General features: G+C 34.2%; 1 protein-coding gene and 1 non-coding gene across 2 annotated transcripts; both read right to left on the reverse strand.

Moving 5' to 3' along the window:
• Window positions 1–2,401: 2,401 nt before the first annotated feature.
• Window positions 2,402–2,474, reverse strand: Trnaa-agc (transfer RNA alanine (anticodon AGC)). The gene has a single exon. It is a non-coding gene; the product is annotated as a tRNA-Ala (tRNA).
• A 5,959-nt stretch (window positions 2,475–8,433) lies between these two features.
• Window positions 8,434–14,649, reverse strand: LOC128867834 (saccharopine dehydrogenase-like oxidoreductase). Its single transcript, XM_054109380.1, has 7 exons — window positions 14,374–14,649; window positions 14,193–14,318; window positions 13,885–14,119; window positions 11,565–11,757; window positions 11,085–11,231; window positions 10,674–11,012; window positions 8,434–8,656 (listed from the first exon to the last, which is right to left on the reverse strand). Exons 1-7 carry the CDS (start codon window positions 14,491–14,493, stop codon window positions 8,548–8,550), a joined length of 1,269 nt encoding a protein of 422 aa, XP_053965355.1. The 5' UTR covers window positions 14,494–14,649; the 3' UTR covers window positions 8,434–8,547.
• Window positions 14,650–21,754: the final 7,105 nt, after the last annotated feature.

The raw sequence follows: 21,754 nt of genomic DNA on the forward strand, positions 1-21,754 counted from the left end.
GCATAAAGCTGTAGGAAGTCCATCAATTTGTGGAAAACATCAAGATGCCCACCACAAATAGGAGGAGAAACTCGGCCAAATGCTTTTTGGTCAATTACAGATTAGACACAGAAGACAACAGCTTAACTGAAGAAATGAAGAGGTTTGCAGTTATCGTCACAAATCACACCGATTTAAAATCTTAAATTTTCTTCAGTGCGTGAATTGGAAGCATCAGTCGGCGATGCAGAAAAAAAAGCAGGAGGAACCTTTGACACAGTCCGATCTGCAGAATTTATTCAAAAAGTGCAAGCGATCATTGATTTAGATGCTCCAACATCAAATGAGCGCAATTGCGAGTGAGCTAAATGTTTCTGAGGGTCTTATCCGTCTAGTTGTCCATGCAGATTTGCGCTATGAATACTACGTTACAAACACGAGACTTATCCGATCAAAACGTCTGCTAAACAAAATTAAACACCCTGAAACGCCCGAGATTATATGATTTTTTTCCGGCGAAAAAAATGTTGACCAAAACCAAAAGACCAACCACAGAAATGACCAGTATGACAGATGGTTATGTTCCAATCCTACAGAGGTTCCTGTCAAGGACATATCAAACCACCACACTTCTTTACTAACAGATTTCGAGTGAATTCTACTGCATATGCCGAGGTTCTAGGGATTGTAGTGTAACCCTGGATTGATATTGTACGCGGTGACAGTCCATACATCTTTCAGCAAGATTCTGTTCCTTCCTAAAAAGTGATGGCGACACAAGATTGGATGGCCGAATATTTCCATGACCCCATAATGCCGAACTTATGGCCGCCTAACTCCTTAGACTTTAATCCCCTGAATTACTACTATGGTGCATAGTTGAGCAAGAAACCAAAAGCATCCTGATAACACGAGCTCTTCTCTGAAGACTGCAATTAATGCCGTTATGGTCAATATGAATAAGGAGCATTTGATTCGGCATGCAATCGTATCCGGAATCGGATGGAGGAGGTTACTGCAGCTAATGGAAATTTTATTGAATGAATTTGTAGATATACAAATAAGTTAATGTTGTAAAAAACTTTCATGAAGCTTCACTGAATTTTGTTCATAATAAAAGTTATTTAGTTTTGCTCTCAAGTTGTCCTGAAATAACCCTGTAAATAGCTGTCATGGACGAGTTTATTTATTTAGAAAAAATTGCAATATTTGTGTTACAACGAAGGGTCAGGACACCCTATGAATTGCGGGTGGTTTGATTGTTTTTTTTTTTTCGTACAGCCCCCATTCGGTGTGTCCGCGTTCAGATCCCATGGTCCTATTAGGAGTTGGTATAAAACTATATATTAGATCATTCTATTTGACAAAAGCTCCGGTTGATACCTGGAGTACGTAAGCATAGGAAAACTATAATGGATTATTTTTTACCGACTACCCAAACTTTACCAGCTGTCAGAGGCCAAATTATGGCCAAACTCTGAAAATGAGCCAGGTAAATACTGTTTTCGCATTTTCATAGATGGCTCCAGGACCAAGCACTCTTCCGACTATGGTGTCTACGTGGAATCCAGCGGGACAAAACTACACATTGCTCTTGGAATGTACGCATCTGTGCTTCAAACGGAGGTATACGAATATGCTGTTCAAGAAGCAATGAACTCTGTTGTAGATAACATGTGGAAAGGTAGATCATGACTTTAGACAGCCCTCCTACCACTTCAAGAGTAATTGATCCTGTACTTCATGCTGAACTGTGTAGGTAAACATAATAGTCTGATGCTAACGTGGGTCCCGGAACACGTGGGTATCGCTCTCGGTAACGAGACCTCTGACTTTTTAGCTAGGATGGGCTACTTCTTTGACCCGGAGCCCGTTCTGCCACTTTCTTCTACAGCCTTCAAAGCCACGGTTAGCAAACGGATTACCTCAATCCACTGAGCTTTGCAAACTCAGAGAGGCTGCAGATGGACAAAACTGATGTTACCTATCATGTCCGACCGACTGTCGCAGATCCTTCTGTCATTAAGCAGAAGGGACTGTAGACAGCAGTTTAGTACAGTTAAAAGTTTGCGTCCAACTCCAAACGCTCTATATCTAAAAAGTATTATATTTTTGATGTATATATTACGTCAATAAAAAAAACGAAAACTAATAAAATTATATTGTATTTAAATTTAAACGAGTATGCACCACTATGATTTGTTCGAGGTTTAAAATAATCAGCTCAAAACAAAAAATGTTCAAGTTTCCGAACATTCGAGTTAGCGCGAGTCGGCTGCAGACATATGTATATATATGTATTTATCTTGATTCCTTTATGCTATTTCATACCACACAACAGTTATGTGTGCAAAATTATATTATAATTAATTATAATTATATGCCCTCATGCAAAAAAGCAAAAATTGTGAAAGTCGACTATTGGAGATGCGGGGCATCGATCCCCGTACCTCTCACATGCTAAGCGAGCGCTCTACCATCTGAGCTACATCCCCAGGCGACAAATTATTGTATACCAGCGCTATTTGTAACAACTATGAAAAGTGTTGAAACTGCACTACCGACATTACTAATGACAGCAACAACACCCCATAAATTAGGGTCATTAAGCTGCCTGCAAATGGGCAAGCAGTTCATTTCGGTTAGTTGGGCTGATTTCTACATGCGAATGCTCATAAAAATACATTAGTACAAATGCGTGTGTGTATGTACGCATGTGGCGTATTTTGCCTTCCTCGGTTCGTCAAAAAAAGCTTTCATACGAAACATGTAAAAATAGAAAAAGCTTTATAATTACCTTAGAAGATAAAAAAAGCAAATGCTAACAAATACTTTTCAAATAATAGTGAAATATTATAAAAAAAAACAAAAATAACATACAGAAAAACTATCGCTCATTTTAAATGATCGCAAATAGAAGGAGGTGATGGAAATTTCAATGAGAGAGGCTTGAAGAGAAATTCCGTTACAGAAACATACCTACATACTTACGAAATTACAACTAAAAATAAAAAAATTTAGAAAAAAATTAAAATATACCAATTTACAAGTTTACGAAATTCAGCTGAATAATATCAAAAATTTACTATTTAACCCTTCGTTAGGCACGTGGATTTTTGTAACGTGGTTAGGCACGTGGTCTACAATCGTAGACCATTTTAATATTATGACTAAAAGTGTTATTCATTTGTGTTTCTCAATAATACTTCATAAGTATATTCTGTGATTTAATGTGAGGAATATAAACTAATATTTTCACTAAAATATTTGTGTATCTTCTGTAAATTCAATAAAAACGTGAATGTATGTGTTTTTTAACATTTATTGCAATTCATAAAAGTTTTTTCTTATAACTAATGGACGATTTACAAAAGAGTTTTTATTATTCGTAAAAATTAAAATAAAAATATGTAAAATTCAATTCTTTAAATAAAAAAATAAAAGTTCAGTACAAAACTTATATGTTATGGTTTCTGAAAACTGCTTATATTTCCTCACTGAGACATTCCGTGCAACTTTCCCTCATATGATTTTTGCTAGGAAATCTGCCGCATTTAGTACACGACTTTCGGGATGATTTGTTCATATTGCGAGGGCAAATATGACAACGTCCAATATAGTTACTTGGTGATTGAGTGGGTTGTGGTGCAATGCTTAGGATGCCAAGAAGGTTGTGGGCTCGCTGCCTCATTTCCATGGGTAGTCGAGGATTCTTTGATCTAACTTCAATTTGTGGTCGAATGAGCTCCCAAGCGCATTTTTCAAGAAAATCACTTGGTTTTTTTCATCATTTGTTTGCTCATCTATTGCGTTATCATGGTGCATAGATGATATCAGGATCACTGACCGGTTTTTTTGGGCAGTACGACACTAATATAGTATACAATTTTCTTGGAAACCAAAAATACTTGACTTTTCTTTACGATTCTTCCTGGGAAAGAATTCTTTGGGAACTTCGCGTTTATTTTTTCTCACAGTTCCCAAATATGTAAGCTTTTTCTTTAGCATCCATAGCACTTTCTTCACTACTTGATAGTTCGGAGAGCGGATTTTTGCTGCTTTCCAATCGTTTTTTTTTTTGGAATCAGACATAATATTATCTGAAACTAATTAAATTAGCACACTCTTGTAAAAAAATATAAGCAAAACTTAACTGAACTTAATTCAAATATTTAATATATCAAGTAATATTGCCGCAAGAAAAAGTAACGTCGTTAGTCACGTGGTCTACATATGTAGACCAGCACTGTTCAGACCTTGATAAAATTTACAACTGTACGTCAAACTCGCACTGAATGCACTAATTGGATAAAGAGATTAATTATAAACAGCTATTAAAAAGCTTAGGTAATTTAAGAGACAAATTTAAGGAGTTGCACGACTTTGAAAAGACGTGGTCTACCATTGTAGACCACGTGCCTAATGAAGGGTTAAGGAGTTATATACACTTGAAAGGCTGAAAAACCACGTTTTTTTTGAGAATTTTTTACAAAGAACGATTTTATTAAACAATGTCTACTTTAAAGTTAATTATAGCACGTAAAGTTTGTGAAAATATTGAAGTGCACGGCTCCTGCAGATGATCTCCCAAGCGTCCTCCAAAAAACGCGTTCGGCCGTGGACAAAATATCTCCGGTTTGGATGATCTGAAATCGAAAAACCAATTCGATTCTTTTTGTGGATAGATAAAGCTAGGTGTTAATCGAAGGAATAGTCAAAATTTTATTTTTTTATAAAATGGCGGCTATAGGAAAAAAATCGAAAAAAAAATAGATAAAATCATCAGAATTCCTATTTCTTCGATTAATACCTGGAGAATATATCTTCGAAGGTTGCGTCAAAATTTCAAGACGGTCGGTTCTTGAGAAATGGTGTCCACCGGCTTCGAAAACACGGTTTTGAGAACAACGCGTTTAAAGTTTGAAAAACACATTACATTAAGTAAAAATTCTCTGAAACGCCTTTCCAAATTTGCGTGTAACTTCGAAAATATTCCCCGGAACGATATTAAATTTTAAATGTGCATTCTTAAATATATGTACATTAAGAAAATAAAATAAAAACCAAATCGATTTTTTGAAAATTCTAACTGTATAATCAATAAAACTGTAATAAATTATTCAATCCGCAAAATAGAAAACTTACCTACCCTGCGGCGAATTACAAAAAAAAAAACCTTTTTTGATTGATTCGATATTCCTTAAATTTTATTTAAGAAAGTGGCCTGTTCTACAGAAAAAACCAAAATCGAGATAAATGGCGGTGATTGCGTGAAAAGAGCCTAAACATTAAAAAAGCTCAGTTTAGTAAGAGCTAAAAATATCTTTTTAATAGAAATTTACCAGAAATTATTGGATTTCGCTTAGTCCAAAAAGAATTTCCACTTTATTAAGTTCACGCAAGGACCTTTGACTAGGTAGGTGGGTAGGTAGAAGTGAAAGTCGGTCTTCAAACATACCCACTTAGACTAGAAAATATCAATAAAACCTTATTATAACCTCCCATAGACAAAAAAGCAATACCGTGGATACGACAACTTTGTCACAAACCACTAGTTTACAACCAAAAACACCCAAGAAACAGGTAATGGTAAAAATTCGAAGGTGGCGCAAAATTAACCACCGTATACGAAGATTTTAATTTTTACTAATGGCGGCTTACGCCAATCATATCTGACACTTATGAACTAGACAGCTGCCTGGACTATGTAGGATTTTGGACTAAGTAGCCAATTGATTAGTAAAGTCCTCTCTCAACGAACAAAACTATCACTCTACAAGGCTCTCATCATGTCCGTGCTATCGTATGGTACAGAAGTTTGGACGAAGACAATATGAAATGAGGCGTCCCTTTAAGAGAAATATTCTGTGGACGATGGAGCAATGAGCTGTATGCGCTTTTCGATGGCATAGACATAGCGCAGCGAATAAAGATAAAAATAAAATATTTCCAACCTGGTAGCAGCAGGCTAATCACCTGCCCTGCCAGAAAGCAAAACAGATTAACGAAGCCAACACAAGACTGAGTCTTGTCGAGGCCTTGTGCTCCCGAGTGGAGTAAAAAAGGAAAAACAAAATCTCATCACTCAAAATTTTTTTTTTGAAAAAAGTTATTCAAAAGAAAAATTGCTTATGATGATTAATTTTGCGCCACATTGTGTATAAAATCAAACACAAAATCTGAAAATCTATCTGATTTATTTTCTCTCATGTAATTTTCGTGATATTGTCAAAAAGCGATTTTGGTGAAAAAAGATAGATTGCAAAAATTTCTAATATCCGGAAAATTTGTTTGTCGATCAAAACAAGTGAAATATCGATTTAAAGAAAATTCAGATTTCTATCTTTTTTTAATAAAATGTATCTAAAAATTAATTTTTCAATAAAATCAAAAGTTTTCAAGATATTTTCAAGACGAATCTATTAAAGATGATAGCAGTTGGCCAGTTGATTTCTTACTTTTGCGCTGCACATTTGGATATCAGCAAAAAATTGATTTAGGAAATTTCTAATTATGAGAATTAAATAAGAAATAAATAAAAAATAGCAAAATGATAGAAAAAGGTTTTTCTATAGCGGTCGCCCCTCGGCAGGCAATGGCAAACCTGCGATTGTATATCTGCCATGAAAAAGCTCCGCGTGAGAAGTCATCTGCCGTTCGGAGGCGGCGTAAAATTTTAGATCCCTCCACAAGCATAACAAACTGCTCAGTAAGCAGTTTCTGCTAGGGTGTTACCGCAGGCCTCACCTATGCAGACATCTGCTCGAGCCTGAGCCACCTCCCAGGCACATCAGGAGGCACTTTCTCAACTACGCGGACGAGATCTCAGACAAAACAAACAGACAGTTACAGGATCGGACAGTGTACAGACAGGCCATAAATGACATTCATCGGGAGACTCTCACCACCTTCTTAAGCTCCCGTCCCCCGAATGCCGTTATCAGAGTCCAACCACCACCAATCGCAGACGAAGAGCTCCAACTCGAAGGTCCCGCGTAATCTTGGCACAATTACGTTCTGGATATTGTAGCAGGTTAAACTCCTACTTATCCAGAATCGACCCCGACATACTGAACATATGTCCAGCATGTGAAGGCACCCCGCACGACACTAACCACCTTTTCACATGCCCTATTAAATCCACTCATCTAACACCCCTCTCCTTCTGGACCGAGCCTGTCGAAACAGCTAGTTTCCTGGGCCTACCGTTAGATGAGCTAGACGGAGACGACCAGTGATTACGCTACACTGACAGGGCAAAGGTACTGCTACAACAACAACAACAGATCCATCCACTTGTAGAAAACCTCAAAACGCACAGCACAAATAAGAGGAGGGGCTCTTACTGAGAGATTTAATGAAAGACTATTTTTACACCTCTGCGGAACACAAATTATACGGCCTGGTCTCACTTTTTATGTTCCCGAAGTAAAAATTACCACTTCGGAAAATGTGTTAAGCGAACTGAGGCCATTATATGTAGATATGTAGAAAATAGATTGCAGAAGTTGAAACATCAGAATCAGCCTACAAGAAGTGTATTGAGATTTAAAATGAGTTGTCGCAGGAGTTCACTTTGAATAAAAAAATATTATAATACTCGTATTAATAAATATTTTATTATTGGCAAAAGTTGTATTCACATGAAATGTTCATTGCTGCTCCCAACTAAATAAAAAAAAACCAAATTACACCCAAGCGATCAATAACGAATTTTTCCAGCATTTGAGTCGCACACAATCACTCAAACTTAATTAAAAAGCAATTTATTTAGTTGAAAAGCGCTCGAGATATGCACTTGGATTTGCACATACACACACAAAAACAAGTGCATGCTTACGCTCAGCTGCATTGTGGAGCACTGCGAACAGTGCCACGGTTGCAGTGTGTCAACGCTTTAGATAACCCAGTATGGATCAACGCCGGGGCCACGCTGGGATCGCTGCACATTTCAAAACATGTAAAATGACAAGCGGCTTAACGCAAGCACACTCGCATTCGCATGCTGGAGTAAATGTAAATGTTTTAGTAGGTAGGTGAGTATTTGCAACCAAGTTCCAGCCGGCGGCTCTACGTACAATGGATCGCCAATCAGCTGGAATAAATCAATTTTATCATTTAGCAAAGTGACAAGTGGCCGCAGGCAAATTGAGTTTGTACGAGTATGTATTTAAGCGGCGTAGGAGATTAGCCGTGAGTGTTCGCGAAGCTTATGAAAATATGAATATGCATATACTCCGTATATATGTATGTGTGTGTGAGTGTGTGCATTTGTTGAGCGCGCGCGCTTCTAATTCATGTAAATTACTGTTAAAATAAAAGGTGGCGTAAGTCGACTAAATAGTCACCGACAAATGATTTATCGGCATTGGCGCCAGACCCTGACAATGATACGATTACCGTGCGATCGGCGATCATTTAATTAATAAATTATGAGAAAAACAAAAATTTATTGCCGATATATATGATATTTTATTGTAAAATATGTAGTAAAATACGTAAAATATATTGCAGAAAACTCCAGGTACCCGTGTAATTAATACAAAAAAAAATATTTTTCCATTGAAATCAGCGCTCTAGCTTCAACACCTCAAATTTCAAACCATCCTTCAGACGACTCAATTCCTCAATGAGGCCGGTGTTTGCAAAGGCATAGCCGGGCGATATGACGCCGCCGCTGGAGAATAAAAAGTTAAGAAAATAACAGATAATTTATAGAATTTGTGGCAGATACATTGAATTCATTTTTTAATTTTATTTTATTTACTTTATTTTTATTTTTTTTATTACTTTACTTTTATTTATATTTTTTTAATTAATTTCATGCAATTTAGTTGTTTTTTTTTTTTGTTTATTTTATTTTTATTTTTTCATTTCTAAGTACCTCGTTTTATTTTATTTGATTTGGTTCGTTTAAGGGTGACCCCGCATCGGAGTGCCACATAGACCGCAAGTTGGGTCCGTTGTGTTTCCCTAGAGCTCATTATTTTATATGATTTCCCCACCTAACCGAGATTTTTATTATAGATTTTGGTCCAAAATATTAATTCGTTTCGAGAATTTAATGAGAGATTCGATTTTCAGGTCCGAGAGTGCTGAAAGATTGTCAATTGTGGGAAAGCCTAGAGCGAGTCGACTTCTGGCTAGACCGGGACAACTGCACAGCAAATGTCTGCTCGATACTTCCTCATCTTCGTCCTCGCAGTATCTGCACAGGTCGTTCTGAGGAACCCCGAGCCGACGTGCGTGAGTGCCCAAAAGGCAGTGGCCGGTGAGAAGAGATATTATATGCCTTAGTTCGTGTTTCGAAAGACTTATAAGGGTTTTTGTCTGTTTCAGATTGTAGGATGGCCAGATTTTTCTGGTCGTAACGCAAGTAGTTTCCACTCGTCACCTCCGATCAGCAATGCTGTGAAATTCTCGATCAATGATCATTTTACATGTTGCGAGCGGAATGTGGATTGTGCGTAAGTTACTAATATTTGATTGCGCAGCTCCAGCTCTTGCGAGCTCATCAGCTTTGCAGTTACCTTCGAATCCACGGTGGTCCGGTATCCAGATAACTTGGACAGAATTCTGAACACTTATCTCGAGAGATAAGAGAGAGGATCGAACCACATCTGAGTGGGTATAAGAGGAGCTGATTGCTCGAACGGCCGCTTGACTGTCAGTGAAAAAGCGGATATCCTCAAGTGATATTCTCTTTTCTAAGATAGTTTTCGCAGCATACCAGATAGCGCATACTTCCGCTTGGAATACACTACAGGAGTCGGGTAATCTAAATGATACCACTTACCGTCTTGTTTTGAACCATCTGTATATATAATCAGGGGGCCATCGATTTCGGTAAGAGTTGTCTTCCCTTCTTCCCTGGTTGGGAGTGAACAGGAGAATAGCAAGGGTGGTTATTTATTTAATATTTTTTTTTGGTTCTTTTTTTAATTTTATTCATTCATTATTTTGTAGAATTTAATTTATTTTATTTAATTTTCTTTTAATTTAGTTAATTATTTATTTATTTTCTAACTTTGTTCTCCCTTAATTTTATTTACTATTTTTTTTATTTGACTAATTTGTGAACATTTATATTCTTACTTTGTTTTATTTATAATTTGTTATATTTTATTTCATTTCATTTATTTATCACTTTAAGTAATTTTATTTTATTTTTCTTTAATTGATTTTATTTCACTAAACTGGTTTTTGTTGATCCAATTGGTTTAGTTTATGATAACTTATTTTTTAATTAAAATTAGTTCAATTAGAATTGTATCAGATTTCACTTTAATTAATTTGGTTTTGTTTTCATTATAATTCATCCGAATTTATCTTAATTTATTTTAATTAATTTTTTCGCTGTTTGTTTTTTTTCTATACCTTCTTTTAATTTAATTTTACTTTAATTAAATAATTTAAATTATTTGTTCAGGTATTTTTGCTTGTTTTAATTATATATAATTTTATTTTCTTTTTGTTTAATTTTAATTAATTAATTTTTTTTTTTATTTTTTTTTTAAATTAAATTATTTTACTTTCTTTAATTCATTTGATTTTATTTTGCTTCACTCTATGCATTGTTTTTTTTTTTTTTTATATAGTATTTTATTTTTCTTTTCTCATTTTGCTTATTTTATTTAACTTTTTCATTTCATTTCATTAATCATCACTTTTATTCAATAACTTCAGCAACTTACTTCTTGGGCATTTTATCATTCTCCTTTAGTATAATTTTTGCCGCCGCCAAAATCGACACGCTTGTCATGCCATAGAACGGGTCAGTAGCTGAGAGCCGTGTTAGAAGTTCTTGTTTGGGTTCCTCGGTGAATGGCTGTCCCTCAGCCCAACCTTTGGTGCGAAAAGTCATTTGAAATTTTTGCGTTGCTCGATTTGCTGCGACTGGTCCCTCGTGGGACATGAGACCTCTAGTGAAGAATTTCGGATTTTTAATTAGAATTCGTTGCATGCAAGGAATTTGTGCCATTATAGCGGTGAATAGAAGTATCATTTGCGTCACTAGAGTGGTCCAAAAGGAACTAGGTAATATTTGAAAAAAGAGTAAAATAGAGAAAGAATTTTTTTTATACGCGTTCATTTTTTAAACCCACTTGAAACCAATATAATTTTCGAACTGTACTGGACGCTTCTGATTGTCCACATAGCGCAAGCGTTGAGTATTCATTACGACATCACGATCGCCGGAGTGTATGGCAAAGAAGTAGCGATCGAGAAATTGGACTTTGCGTATAAAGGGGCTGCGAGATAGAAGAGAAGAAAAGATACGCAAATTAATGTGTTATAAAATTTCACTTCAATAAGTGCAATTAAAAATAGTGAGTTCTAAATAAAAATTCTGCTAAAGTAGAATTAGTAAAATTCATTAATGGTTCAAGAAATTAGAATGCCATCAAAACTATGATATGCTGTAATATTTTATTTAAATAAATTTATTTTTAACAATTTTTCTTTTAAACTTTTGAAAATTTCCATTTCATAGGAGACGCGGCAATCTCGCTTAATTAATACGACAACCTACCATACAATAAGTTTGCCTACCACATTTCGTTAATAAAATACTTTTCTCTCACCAGTACTTCAATTTAGGCCGCAAATCTGGCAGCTTCTCGTGCTCCAACGCGTGATGCAACCTTCGCAGTTCCCTATAGTTGGCCATGGCATGAATGGCACTCTCCCAAGTGCCGGCGTGTAAAACAGCCTTGGAGTCTTTGTCGCGGTAATCAAGCATGTTTTCCCAAAACATTTCGCACGAATTTACAGTACCTGCGGGAATACAAAGCAAGCACTTGGTTTTTCTGTAGCGTGAAGATGGTTTAAGGAAGAGGAAATTTTATTGGCAACACCAAGAATTTGGAATTAAGGCAAGAGTAAAGGTTAAGGTCAAAGTGTGTGAGAAAAAGTAAGTGAGGGAAGGGAAATGTAATAAAAAGGAGGTAAGTGAGAGAAGGGAAAAGTGTTCAAAGTGTAATGCTTACATTAGGGATTGAAAAGATGGAGACCTGGAGATGGAGAGACTGGTAAAAATGGTAATGGTAATATTGGCGGGAATGGAATTTGAAATTAAAAAAATTTTTTTTTTTTTAATCAAGAGTGAAAAAAATTAAAAAATGTTTGGAAAAAAATAATTTTGTTTTAATTTTTGAACATTTTTTTGTTAAAAATGTTTGAAGAAATACATATTTTCTAAAAAAAAACTAAAATATTACTTAAATAAATGTAATTAAAAAAATTTTTTTCCACTCTTTGAAAAAAATTACAAAAAAATTTTTTCCCAAAAAATTAAAAGTAACAAATTAAATATTATTCCAAAAAAAAATTTCTTTAATTTTTTTATATCAAATCAAATATATTATTTTTTTTAATTTTCTGAACATTTTTAGAAATGTTCAATGAAGCATAGAAAATAGATTTTTTCGCTTTCGATTTTTTGGAAAAGCGTTGAAAAAGATTTTTTTAAGTATATTTAAGTAATGTTTTAATTTTTTTATACAATATAAAAATCCACCTCTCAAAATCTTTGAACAAAAATTGTTTGCAAATAATTTGATTTTTCCATTTTAGATATTGAAAAAAAAGTTTTTTGTCATTTTTGAAAAGCACCGCCCTCCCCTCTAAGGGGATATTTTACAAGAACTATAAAAAATAATATCCCCAAGAGTTTCCTAAGAAATTAGAAAAACAATTTCTGGAATTTGTAATTTTTTTTTTTCAAAATTTGTTGCTAATCAAATGTGAAAAGAATTATATACTTCTTGAAGAAAAAAACGTTTGTTTTAATTTTTTTTTAATTTTGTTTTTTTGTTAAAAATGTTTGAAGAAACTTTTTCTAAAACAAAAAAATGAAATATTACTTGAGTATAATTAAAAAATTGTTTCTTCCACTTTTTGAAAAAAAAATTACAAAAAATTTTTTTCCCAAAACATTAAAAGTGAAAAATTAAATATTTTTCCAACAGAAAATTTGTTTTTCTTTTTGACTTTTTTTATATATTTTTTATATGAAGTGAAGTGAAAAAAATTAAATAGTTTTTGCAAAATTTCTTGTTTTAATTTTCGAACATTTTAAAAATGTTAAAAGAAACATTTTTTGAAAAAAAAATAGATTTTCGCTTTTGATTTGTTGAAAAAAAGTTTTTTTGTGTTATTTTGTTTTCAAAAAGTTGAAAAAATTTGTTTAAGAATATTTAAGTAATGTTTTAATTCTTTCATATAAAACTCCACCATTTAAAACCTTTGAAGGAAAAATTTTTGGAAATAATTTGATTTTTTCGCATTAGATTTTTTGAAAAAAAAAAAAAAAAACCCCTCTCAGGGTGTATTTTACAAGAACTATAAAAAACAATGTCCCCAAAGGTTTCCTAAAAAAATTTGAAAAAAAAAATTCTTGAAGATATTGCATTTTAAAGAATTGTGTACCAAAATTTTCAGCATGGAAAGAATGTTTTTTTTTGTTCATTTACTTCTTTATATACACAAACCTGCGAACAAACTAATTTTCATAAAAATTTTCAACAATGCTTAATACTGATATCACTTGACTTGGAATCGCTTGGAATAGTAACGGTAATAGTTTCTCACATACAAATTCGAATAGTACTGCTTATATTAATGGTAACGGTAATTGTAATAGTGTTAGTGGTAATTAACTTTAGAATGTTTGAGTATTCAATTAAAGCTTGCAGTTTAATTATAACTAAGTTCCATTGCAATCAAATTTCATTCACAAGTAAATACAAAAAATATCGAATTATTATAGCTGTTACTTCTCTTTCCTGATCATGTAAAAATGATATATGCACCCAATCATATTACTCACTTGCATTTCATTCACACTTATCACAATACCAGTACTATCTATTTTATTAAAAATCGAGAAGTCAATTAACCCACCTGGAAAATTCCTCTCTGCATGCACCACGCCCATTTCGGCGGGTATGCTGTCAAATCCACAGGCCGAGATCACATAGGCGTGCTTCTCCTGCGCCAGTTCATGATATTTAACTTGCATTCCGTCTATGTATTGCGGCTCCCCGCTAATGTCCACGTGATGTGTACCGGCTTCAATGCACGCCTTAACCACCACTTCGCCAAAGAAACGATAGGGGCCACAACAATTGATTACGATCTTAGCGATATTGAAATAAAAATGACAAGTATTTATTGATTTTAGTAAATCGCTTCAACCATTTCATATTAACCTTGCATTTTTTCGCCATTTCTTCAATCGATTTCCGGTCCTCCACATCTGCCAAGATAATTGGCACCGCACTCAGATCTTTCCCGGTTGCCTGACTTGCTTTTCTCAGCACGTTTTCGAGTTTACTCTAACAGTGTGAAGAGCACTGTAGCTTATGAGATTTTCCAAGCCCTTTTACTCACCTTATTACGGCCGGCAATGCCCCATGTGAGGCTCTCCAATACCTCTGGCGCTTTTTCAACCACAATTTGACCCGTAAATCCGGTAGCCCCAAATATGATTGCATCTAATTTCACGGACATTTTCACTTTTACTACGTTTCAACACGAAAAAAAAAACTGTTAACGCTTTAAACGCTACGCTTTAACTAAACTTGTATTCTCATCCGTTTGTTGTGTTATTGTTGTGGCGAAGGTTATGTAAGCGCAGTTGAGAATTGCGACTGAACTGCATCGTCATTCCAATCTAAAGCTTACTTGCATTGAGATGTACATATGTCAGCTGTGTAATTAAAAGTAATTACATGCATAACCCGGCAGTAAAGTATTCCGAACTAGTGATTTTAGGACTAGATATGTACTAGTGTGATGGTATAAAGAATTTTATCAATAGCAAAATGTCCGATTTAAATGAATTATCCGATCAGATATCTCAATGGAACTGATGCTATTCACCAAGAAAACCAAGGTGCCAAACTTTAATCTCCCAAAACTAAACGGCGTCAGCCTCACGCTAACCAAACAGGCAAAATACCTAGGGGTTATCCTGGATCCCAAACTCAGCTGGAAGTCCAACGTAGAGTACAGGGTAAAGAAAGCGAACATAGCACTTTACACATGTAAGAGAATGTTGGGAAAAAAATGGGGTATCCAACCAAAATTATCCAACTGGTCCTACACAGCCATTGTAAGGCCAATACTAACATATGCGGCACTAGTTTGGTGGCCTGCAACAGAAAGGAAATACAACAAAACTAAGCTGAACAAGATACAAAGAACAGCGTGTATCTTGACTACAGGAGCACTTAGCACCAGTCCTACTGAAGCGCTCAATGTACTAACACATCTATTGCCATTAGATTTACACATTAAAACAATAGCTACTTGCAGCGCGGTGAGACTCAGAGACATAGGAAGCTGGACAACAAGGCCGTACGGTCACAGCAAGATCCTCCTACAGGGACCCCCGCTGCTCAAAAACGGATCAGACTACACAGTCCCCGACCTCAACTTCAAGAAAGGCTTTACGGTACGTTTTCCACCGAGAGCCGAGTGGAGCAAAGGAGAGGTGATTGGAAGACACGATATCGAAATCTATACCGATGGTTCTAAGATGAACTGTGGTGTGGGAGCTGGCTTCCATTCGGAGCCACTCAACCTATCTCAATCAATTCGTCTTCCTGATTATGCCAGCGTGTTCCAGGCAGAACTTTTAGCGATCAGAGAAGCATACAAATCCCTAGAACTCTACAAGGTAGTTGGTGCAAGAGTAGCTATCTTCTCAGACAGTCAAGCAGCTATTAAGGCCTTAGACTCCAACTACATTTCATCCAAACTGGTCCTACAGTGTAGAGAGAAGCTGAAACTGCTCAGCCATTGGCTTGAAATTACCCTGATATGGGTCCCCGGTCATAGGAACATACGAGGCAATGAGATAGCGGATGAGCTAGCAAGAAAGGGCTCAACACTAGACATAGCAGAGGCGGTGGCAGTTTCCACCCCACTGAACACACTAAAAGCATCTATTGCTTCACACTATCATGCTTTAGCCGAAAGAAGGTGGAAGCAAATACCTACATGTATCACAACAAAAAACACATGGCCGTCATATAAAATCCAAAGGACGAATGACCTGTTAGGATGTTCTCGGCCAAACATTTCACGTATCACTGCAACCCTTACAGGACATTGGAAAGTAGGGGATCATGGAGCTACCCTTCAATCCTATCTGTAGAAGCTGTCCAGCGGAAGGGGTGAAGGAAAGTCTGTTCCACTATTTATGTGAATGTCCGGGACTAGCCAGGGCACGACTCCGATCCTTCGGTAAGCCTTTCCTACAGCAAATTAAGGAGATCTCAGTCATCGAGATAAAGGATTTGCCCCTATACTTGGACCTCACTAAATGGATCTGACTCGGAAACACCAAAAAAAAAAAACAACAACAACAACAACAACAAGAACTCATCATTTCACGAAATAGTGGTATTAAAACGGTGCTGGTCACTAATTAGGAGCATTTCAGCTAAGAAATGTTCAACCACCTCAACAACCACAACAACAACAACATCTCAATGAAACTGCGTGCATGTAACAAAACTAGCTGCCCAGGACAGTACTCAAGTGCACAATTGAAAAATTGGAAAACAAAATTTTAAAAATGTTTAACTGCTAAAACAAAATGTTAATTTTGATATCAAGCAAAAAATTCGATTATTACAAAATCGTGGCAAGAAGACATGGCACGATAGGTTGCTGCTAAAATTTTAAGATATGGCAACACTACCGTGTGTAGATAATTTTTTAAATTCGAAATCCAATCCATCAGTCAGTTGTCAGAGGCGTAGGGTATATTCAGAAACGCCTTATAAATGCGCAGTAATTGCAGCGCTGGCAGCACTGCCAATGTGACAAGTGATGCAATTGATAGATTTGTTAACGATTTGCAAAAAGATTTGTTGCATTTATGAACGCGTTTTACACTAAAATGGAAGTATTATTGAGTTTAGTTGTTGACGATATATTTGAAGTAAAAAATGATAGTTTTTTGCTAAATTTAAAAAAAAAAGCTAAAAAGAAGATCACATATAGTAAGATGTTCATTAAAACGAAAAATTCCCAAAAATAAATCTTTTTTGCTAGTCGCTAACGCTTTTTAATTTATTGTGATTGTAATTCATTACTTTTCCAATTTTCAAAAAAAAAAAACAAAAACAAAAAAAAAAAAAATTTTTTTTAAACAATTAGAAAATTTTCGCCGCGCGATTTGCCCGTCTATTTTCAAATCTTTATCCACTTTTTTTATTTCTTCCGCCACCTTATTCCACAAAACACTCTTTTTCCTCCTCCCTGAAGCAAATTCACTTTCCATGCTCAGTCGGACTCTGAGAAGCAACTTTACTTCCGATGTACTTAGATAATCGCTAAAATCAAGAAAAATGTAATAAAATATTGTTTTAATAACGTATATTTAATATATCTTTGCATTAAAAGCTAAAAAAATTAGTTTTATACTCAGTTTTCATCAAACATCATATTAGCGTAATCAGCGGCAGTATTAAATTTTTTCCTGCAAATAATGCATGACGTTTGATACAAAAATGGCGTTTTGGAACGCGACGCATTTGCAGTACTGCCATATTTGCATTTCTGAACGCATTGCCAACACTGCAAAAGTACGTTGCGCATTATAATGCGTTTCTGAATATACCCGTACCTAGAGGACGTAGCAACCATGGCAGCGAAAAAATTGCTCTTAGTATAGTTTTGACAGTATAAGTTTTAACTTGCTGTAGGATCTCTCGCAGCTAGCAATGGAAACTGCTATTGTCAGTAGAATTTGAATTGCGACGCGAAAATTCGGGAGCATGCTTTTATCTCCAAACTGAACAATGAATTCGAGGAGTGTCTCTGGACTTGAAATGATTTTTTTTTCGGCTCGTGAGTAGCATCCTGCAGTCAAGAATTTCTTCGTAAAGTTCATTTCCATCAATCTCACTCACGTAGAATTGACCTAACTCGTAGCACTTTTTTTTAGATCGTATTCTTTTTCCTGATAAATAAGACCTTTGACATCGAGAAGGAATCCAAATTTGTCATCGATTTCATTCAACCGTACGAATCTTCCGTTCATTTCTTGAAATAGTCGATCATCCATATTTTTATTCTTCTTCGGCGTCTTTCAGTTGCAACGTCCCATTTTTGACATAAAATTATCCCTTCCTCGAGTGAACTATCAACGATGGCCTCTCAAATTTTCAGCAGCATCGTGAAAATTCATCGTGGGATCTTGCAGCTTCTTTTGAATGCGTTCAATGCGGATTAGTACTTTATTCCAAAATCCCAGCAAAAGCAAGAAATCATACTTCAATATTCGGTTGTTTAGTTACTGGGCATCACTTTTTGTTTTACTTGTTTGATTCTTGTCTTCGGCCATTTCTGGAAGAACTTCCAAAATTTCTACGTTTGCACTCCATCTGGTTTCAGATTTGGATTTCATAACAACTGGTATAGCTTCCTTAAGTTTTTCCAAACGTTGTGTTGGACGAGAAAAAAATGCATACAGACTTTCGATCGTTCCAAAAAAGTGATCATTGCTACATTATTGCTACATTTTGTTTTGCTGCATGTACACCAACTAAGTTATTACACAATTTTTATCTTTATGTGACAAACAATCAAACTATTCAATTACTGAGAAAAAAAGGATGAAAAACACTGAGTGAAGATTATGATTACACCGAAGTGCCGTGACGTAGCAAGTTAGTGCATGCAAAGATGTAAAATGTTGAGAAGGGGGGCGGTCCTTCGATTTCCACCTCGGTGTTTTCTCTAGATCGCACATACTGCTTTCTCCGTCGCGCTCGCGCCCGATTCACCGGCACTCGCCAGCTTAACCGGCTTTGACTTTAAACAACGTAAAGGGGCGCGGACAGTATACGTTTCAGTTTTTCTCGCTGGCGAGTATACAGATTACAGAGCCGACTATCGTGACTTCTTGTATCTCTATTTAAAACTGAAGTTCTAAATCGTGATTGAATATACATTGAATACTCAAAGTTGAGGTGTCACTTTGTGCCGCCACCCCTAGAGTAGCGCCCATGGCACATGCCCTGCTTGCCATACCCTAGTTACGCCACTGGTTCTGGTGGCGGAAAAATTCGATGTTGTGTGTAAGCTGATATTGTATCTGCTTACCAATGCACTGATGCCTTGGTCCAACTGCAAACGGGCGTAATATACGAATAGGCTACGCTAGAGCAGTAGTTTGCACTGCATGCAATTAAATATAAAAATAGTAAATAGATAATAATAATACAATGGATTGTATTAATGGAGAAAACAATTTCACAAATGTTGATGTAAAAAATACAATTACTTTCTAATTTATTTTCCAAAATGCTGATAAAAAATTCATTATTATTTTCCCAAGTTTTTTCTTCAAAAACGTTGATACAAAAAAATTTAATTATTTTCCCAATTTTTCCCTAAAATGTTGATAATAAATTATTCTTACTTTCCGAAATTTTTTTTCTCAAAAATGTTGATTTAAAAATATATATTTATTTTCCTAATTTTTTTTTATAAAATGTTCATAAAAAAAATTATACTATTTTCCTAATTTTTTTTCTCAAAAATGTTGATTTAAAAATATATATTTATTTTCCTAATTTTTTTTTTAAATATTCATAAAAAAAATTATAGCTATTTTCCTAATTTTTTATTCTCAAAAAGGTTGATATAAAAAAAGTTTATTATTTTCCCAATTTTTTCTTTTTCAAAATATTGATATAAAAATATATAATTATTTTCCCAAGTTTTTTTCTCAAAAATGTTGATTTAAAAATATAATTATTTTTCCAATTTTTTTTCTAAAATGTTGATATAAAAAAATACAACTATTTTCCAATTTTTTTTCCAAAATGTTGATAAAAAAATTATTATTTTTCCGAAGTTTTTCTTCAAAAATGTTGATATAAAAAATATACAATAGTTATTTTCTAATTTTTTTCCTAAAATGTTGATAAAAAATTATACTTATTTTCCGAAGTTTTTTTTCTCAAAAATGTTAATTTAAAAATATATATTTATTTTCATAATTTTTCTTTTATAAAATGTTCATAAAAAAAATTATAGCTATTTTCCTAATTTTTTTTTCTCAAAAATGTTGATTTAAAAATATATATTTATTTTCCTAATTTTTTTTCTAATATTCATAAAAAAAATTATAACCATTTTCCTAATTTTTTATTCTCAAAAATGTTGATATAAAAAAAAGAATTATTTTCTCAATTTTTTTCTTTTTCAAAATATTGATATAAAAAAATATAATTATTTTCCCAATTTTTTATTCTCAAAAATGTTGATTTAAAACTATAATTATTTTCCCAATTTTTGTCTTCAAAAATGTTGATATAAAATATTATAATTATTTCCCGAATTTTTTTCCTCAAAAATGTTAATATAAAAAAATTGGATTGTGTTCCCAAAAATTTTATTCAAGAAGTATATTTTATATCAAAAAATATAAAAATATTCATATATAGAAATGTTAAAAAAAAAACCGAAGGTATTTTACTTTACAGAACTCGAAAATTTTAACATTGAATAAATCTTAAAATTATAATATTTTTGTTTTTAATTTTTCAGTTTACTTCTTATTATATTCAAGCCTACATGTAAGCCAATTTTCAGAAGAATTAACGACAATGTCCAAAAAATTTGAATCACTTCACCATTCAATCATTCATTCAAAAGTTCATTGTCCCATTTTGTGAAACAAAAAAAATTCATTTTCGTTTATTGTGAAGTTTGTCTATGAAATTTTTGAAATCGGTCTATAGGTTATTCAACTATATAAGATAAATGTTTCTTTCTTGCGGACCATTTTTCCCTTCAAGTAGAAATTTTAATACTTACGAGACTTGGTACAACATATACTTATTAGGCTTGATATGAAATAGGAAGAATATTAAACGCCTGTGGTTAGTCTTGCCTACCTTTCACCCATCACGCCCACTCGTAAATAAAACTTTGTACTCACTTGGCAGTTGGTATCGTCTACTTACTCGTAATGCGCAAAGCGTCTCTGGCTAATGGACCGAATTTTATACTGTAAAGTATACAGAAGTATACTTTTATATATCAGCTGTATTTGCTGTGGGGTTTCACTGAAAAAATACGCCGCATATCCGTCAGAACTTAAATAATAGTTGGTTTTTTCATTAGTATTTTTATTTTTCTATAGATGGGTGTAGTGATCGATATCCCATAAAGTTTATGCTCGTTGTTGTATACTAAGAACTTATTTATTTTTCTCCGAAACTAATATTTCAATAGGGTGACTAATTTTGTATAATGACAACCTACCTTTTGTCTGATTAAATATTTTTCCAAAATGACCTTAAATGTGCATTTAGGTAAAAAACCAAAAAAATTGGGTGCTCAAAATGAAACCATCATCAATCACGACCCAAAGGTCAAACACTGAATGTTTTTATAGCTGATTGATTAAATATTTTTCCAAAATGACCTTAAATGTGCATTTAGGTAAAAAACCAAAAAAATTGGGTGCTCAAAATGAAACCATCATCAATCACGACCCAAAGGTCAAACACTGAATGTTTTTATAGCTGATTGCGCATGCGTAGCGCAACTGCCGTAGCCGACTACGCTTTCAACTTGCAAATCGGCTTTTAGACCGAATATTGAAGGTTCGATTAAAATTTTAATATTATTTTAATATTAAGTAATATTAAATATTTAATTTTTTAAATATAAAAAAAAATTCCTTAACACTTCACCTGCTCATAGTTAATGTTATAAAACAGTTTGTTTTTTTTTAAAG

The sequence above is a fragment of the Anastrepha ludens genome, chromosome 2 (assembly GCF_028408465.1).
Source record: "Anastrepha ludens isolate Willacy chromosome 2, idAnaLude1.1, whole genome shotgun sequence".
NCBI lineage: Eukaryota > Metazoa > Arthropoda > Insecta > Diptera > Tephritidae > Anastrepha > Anastrepha ludens.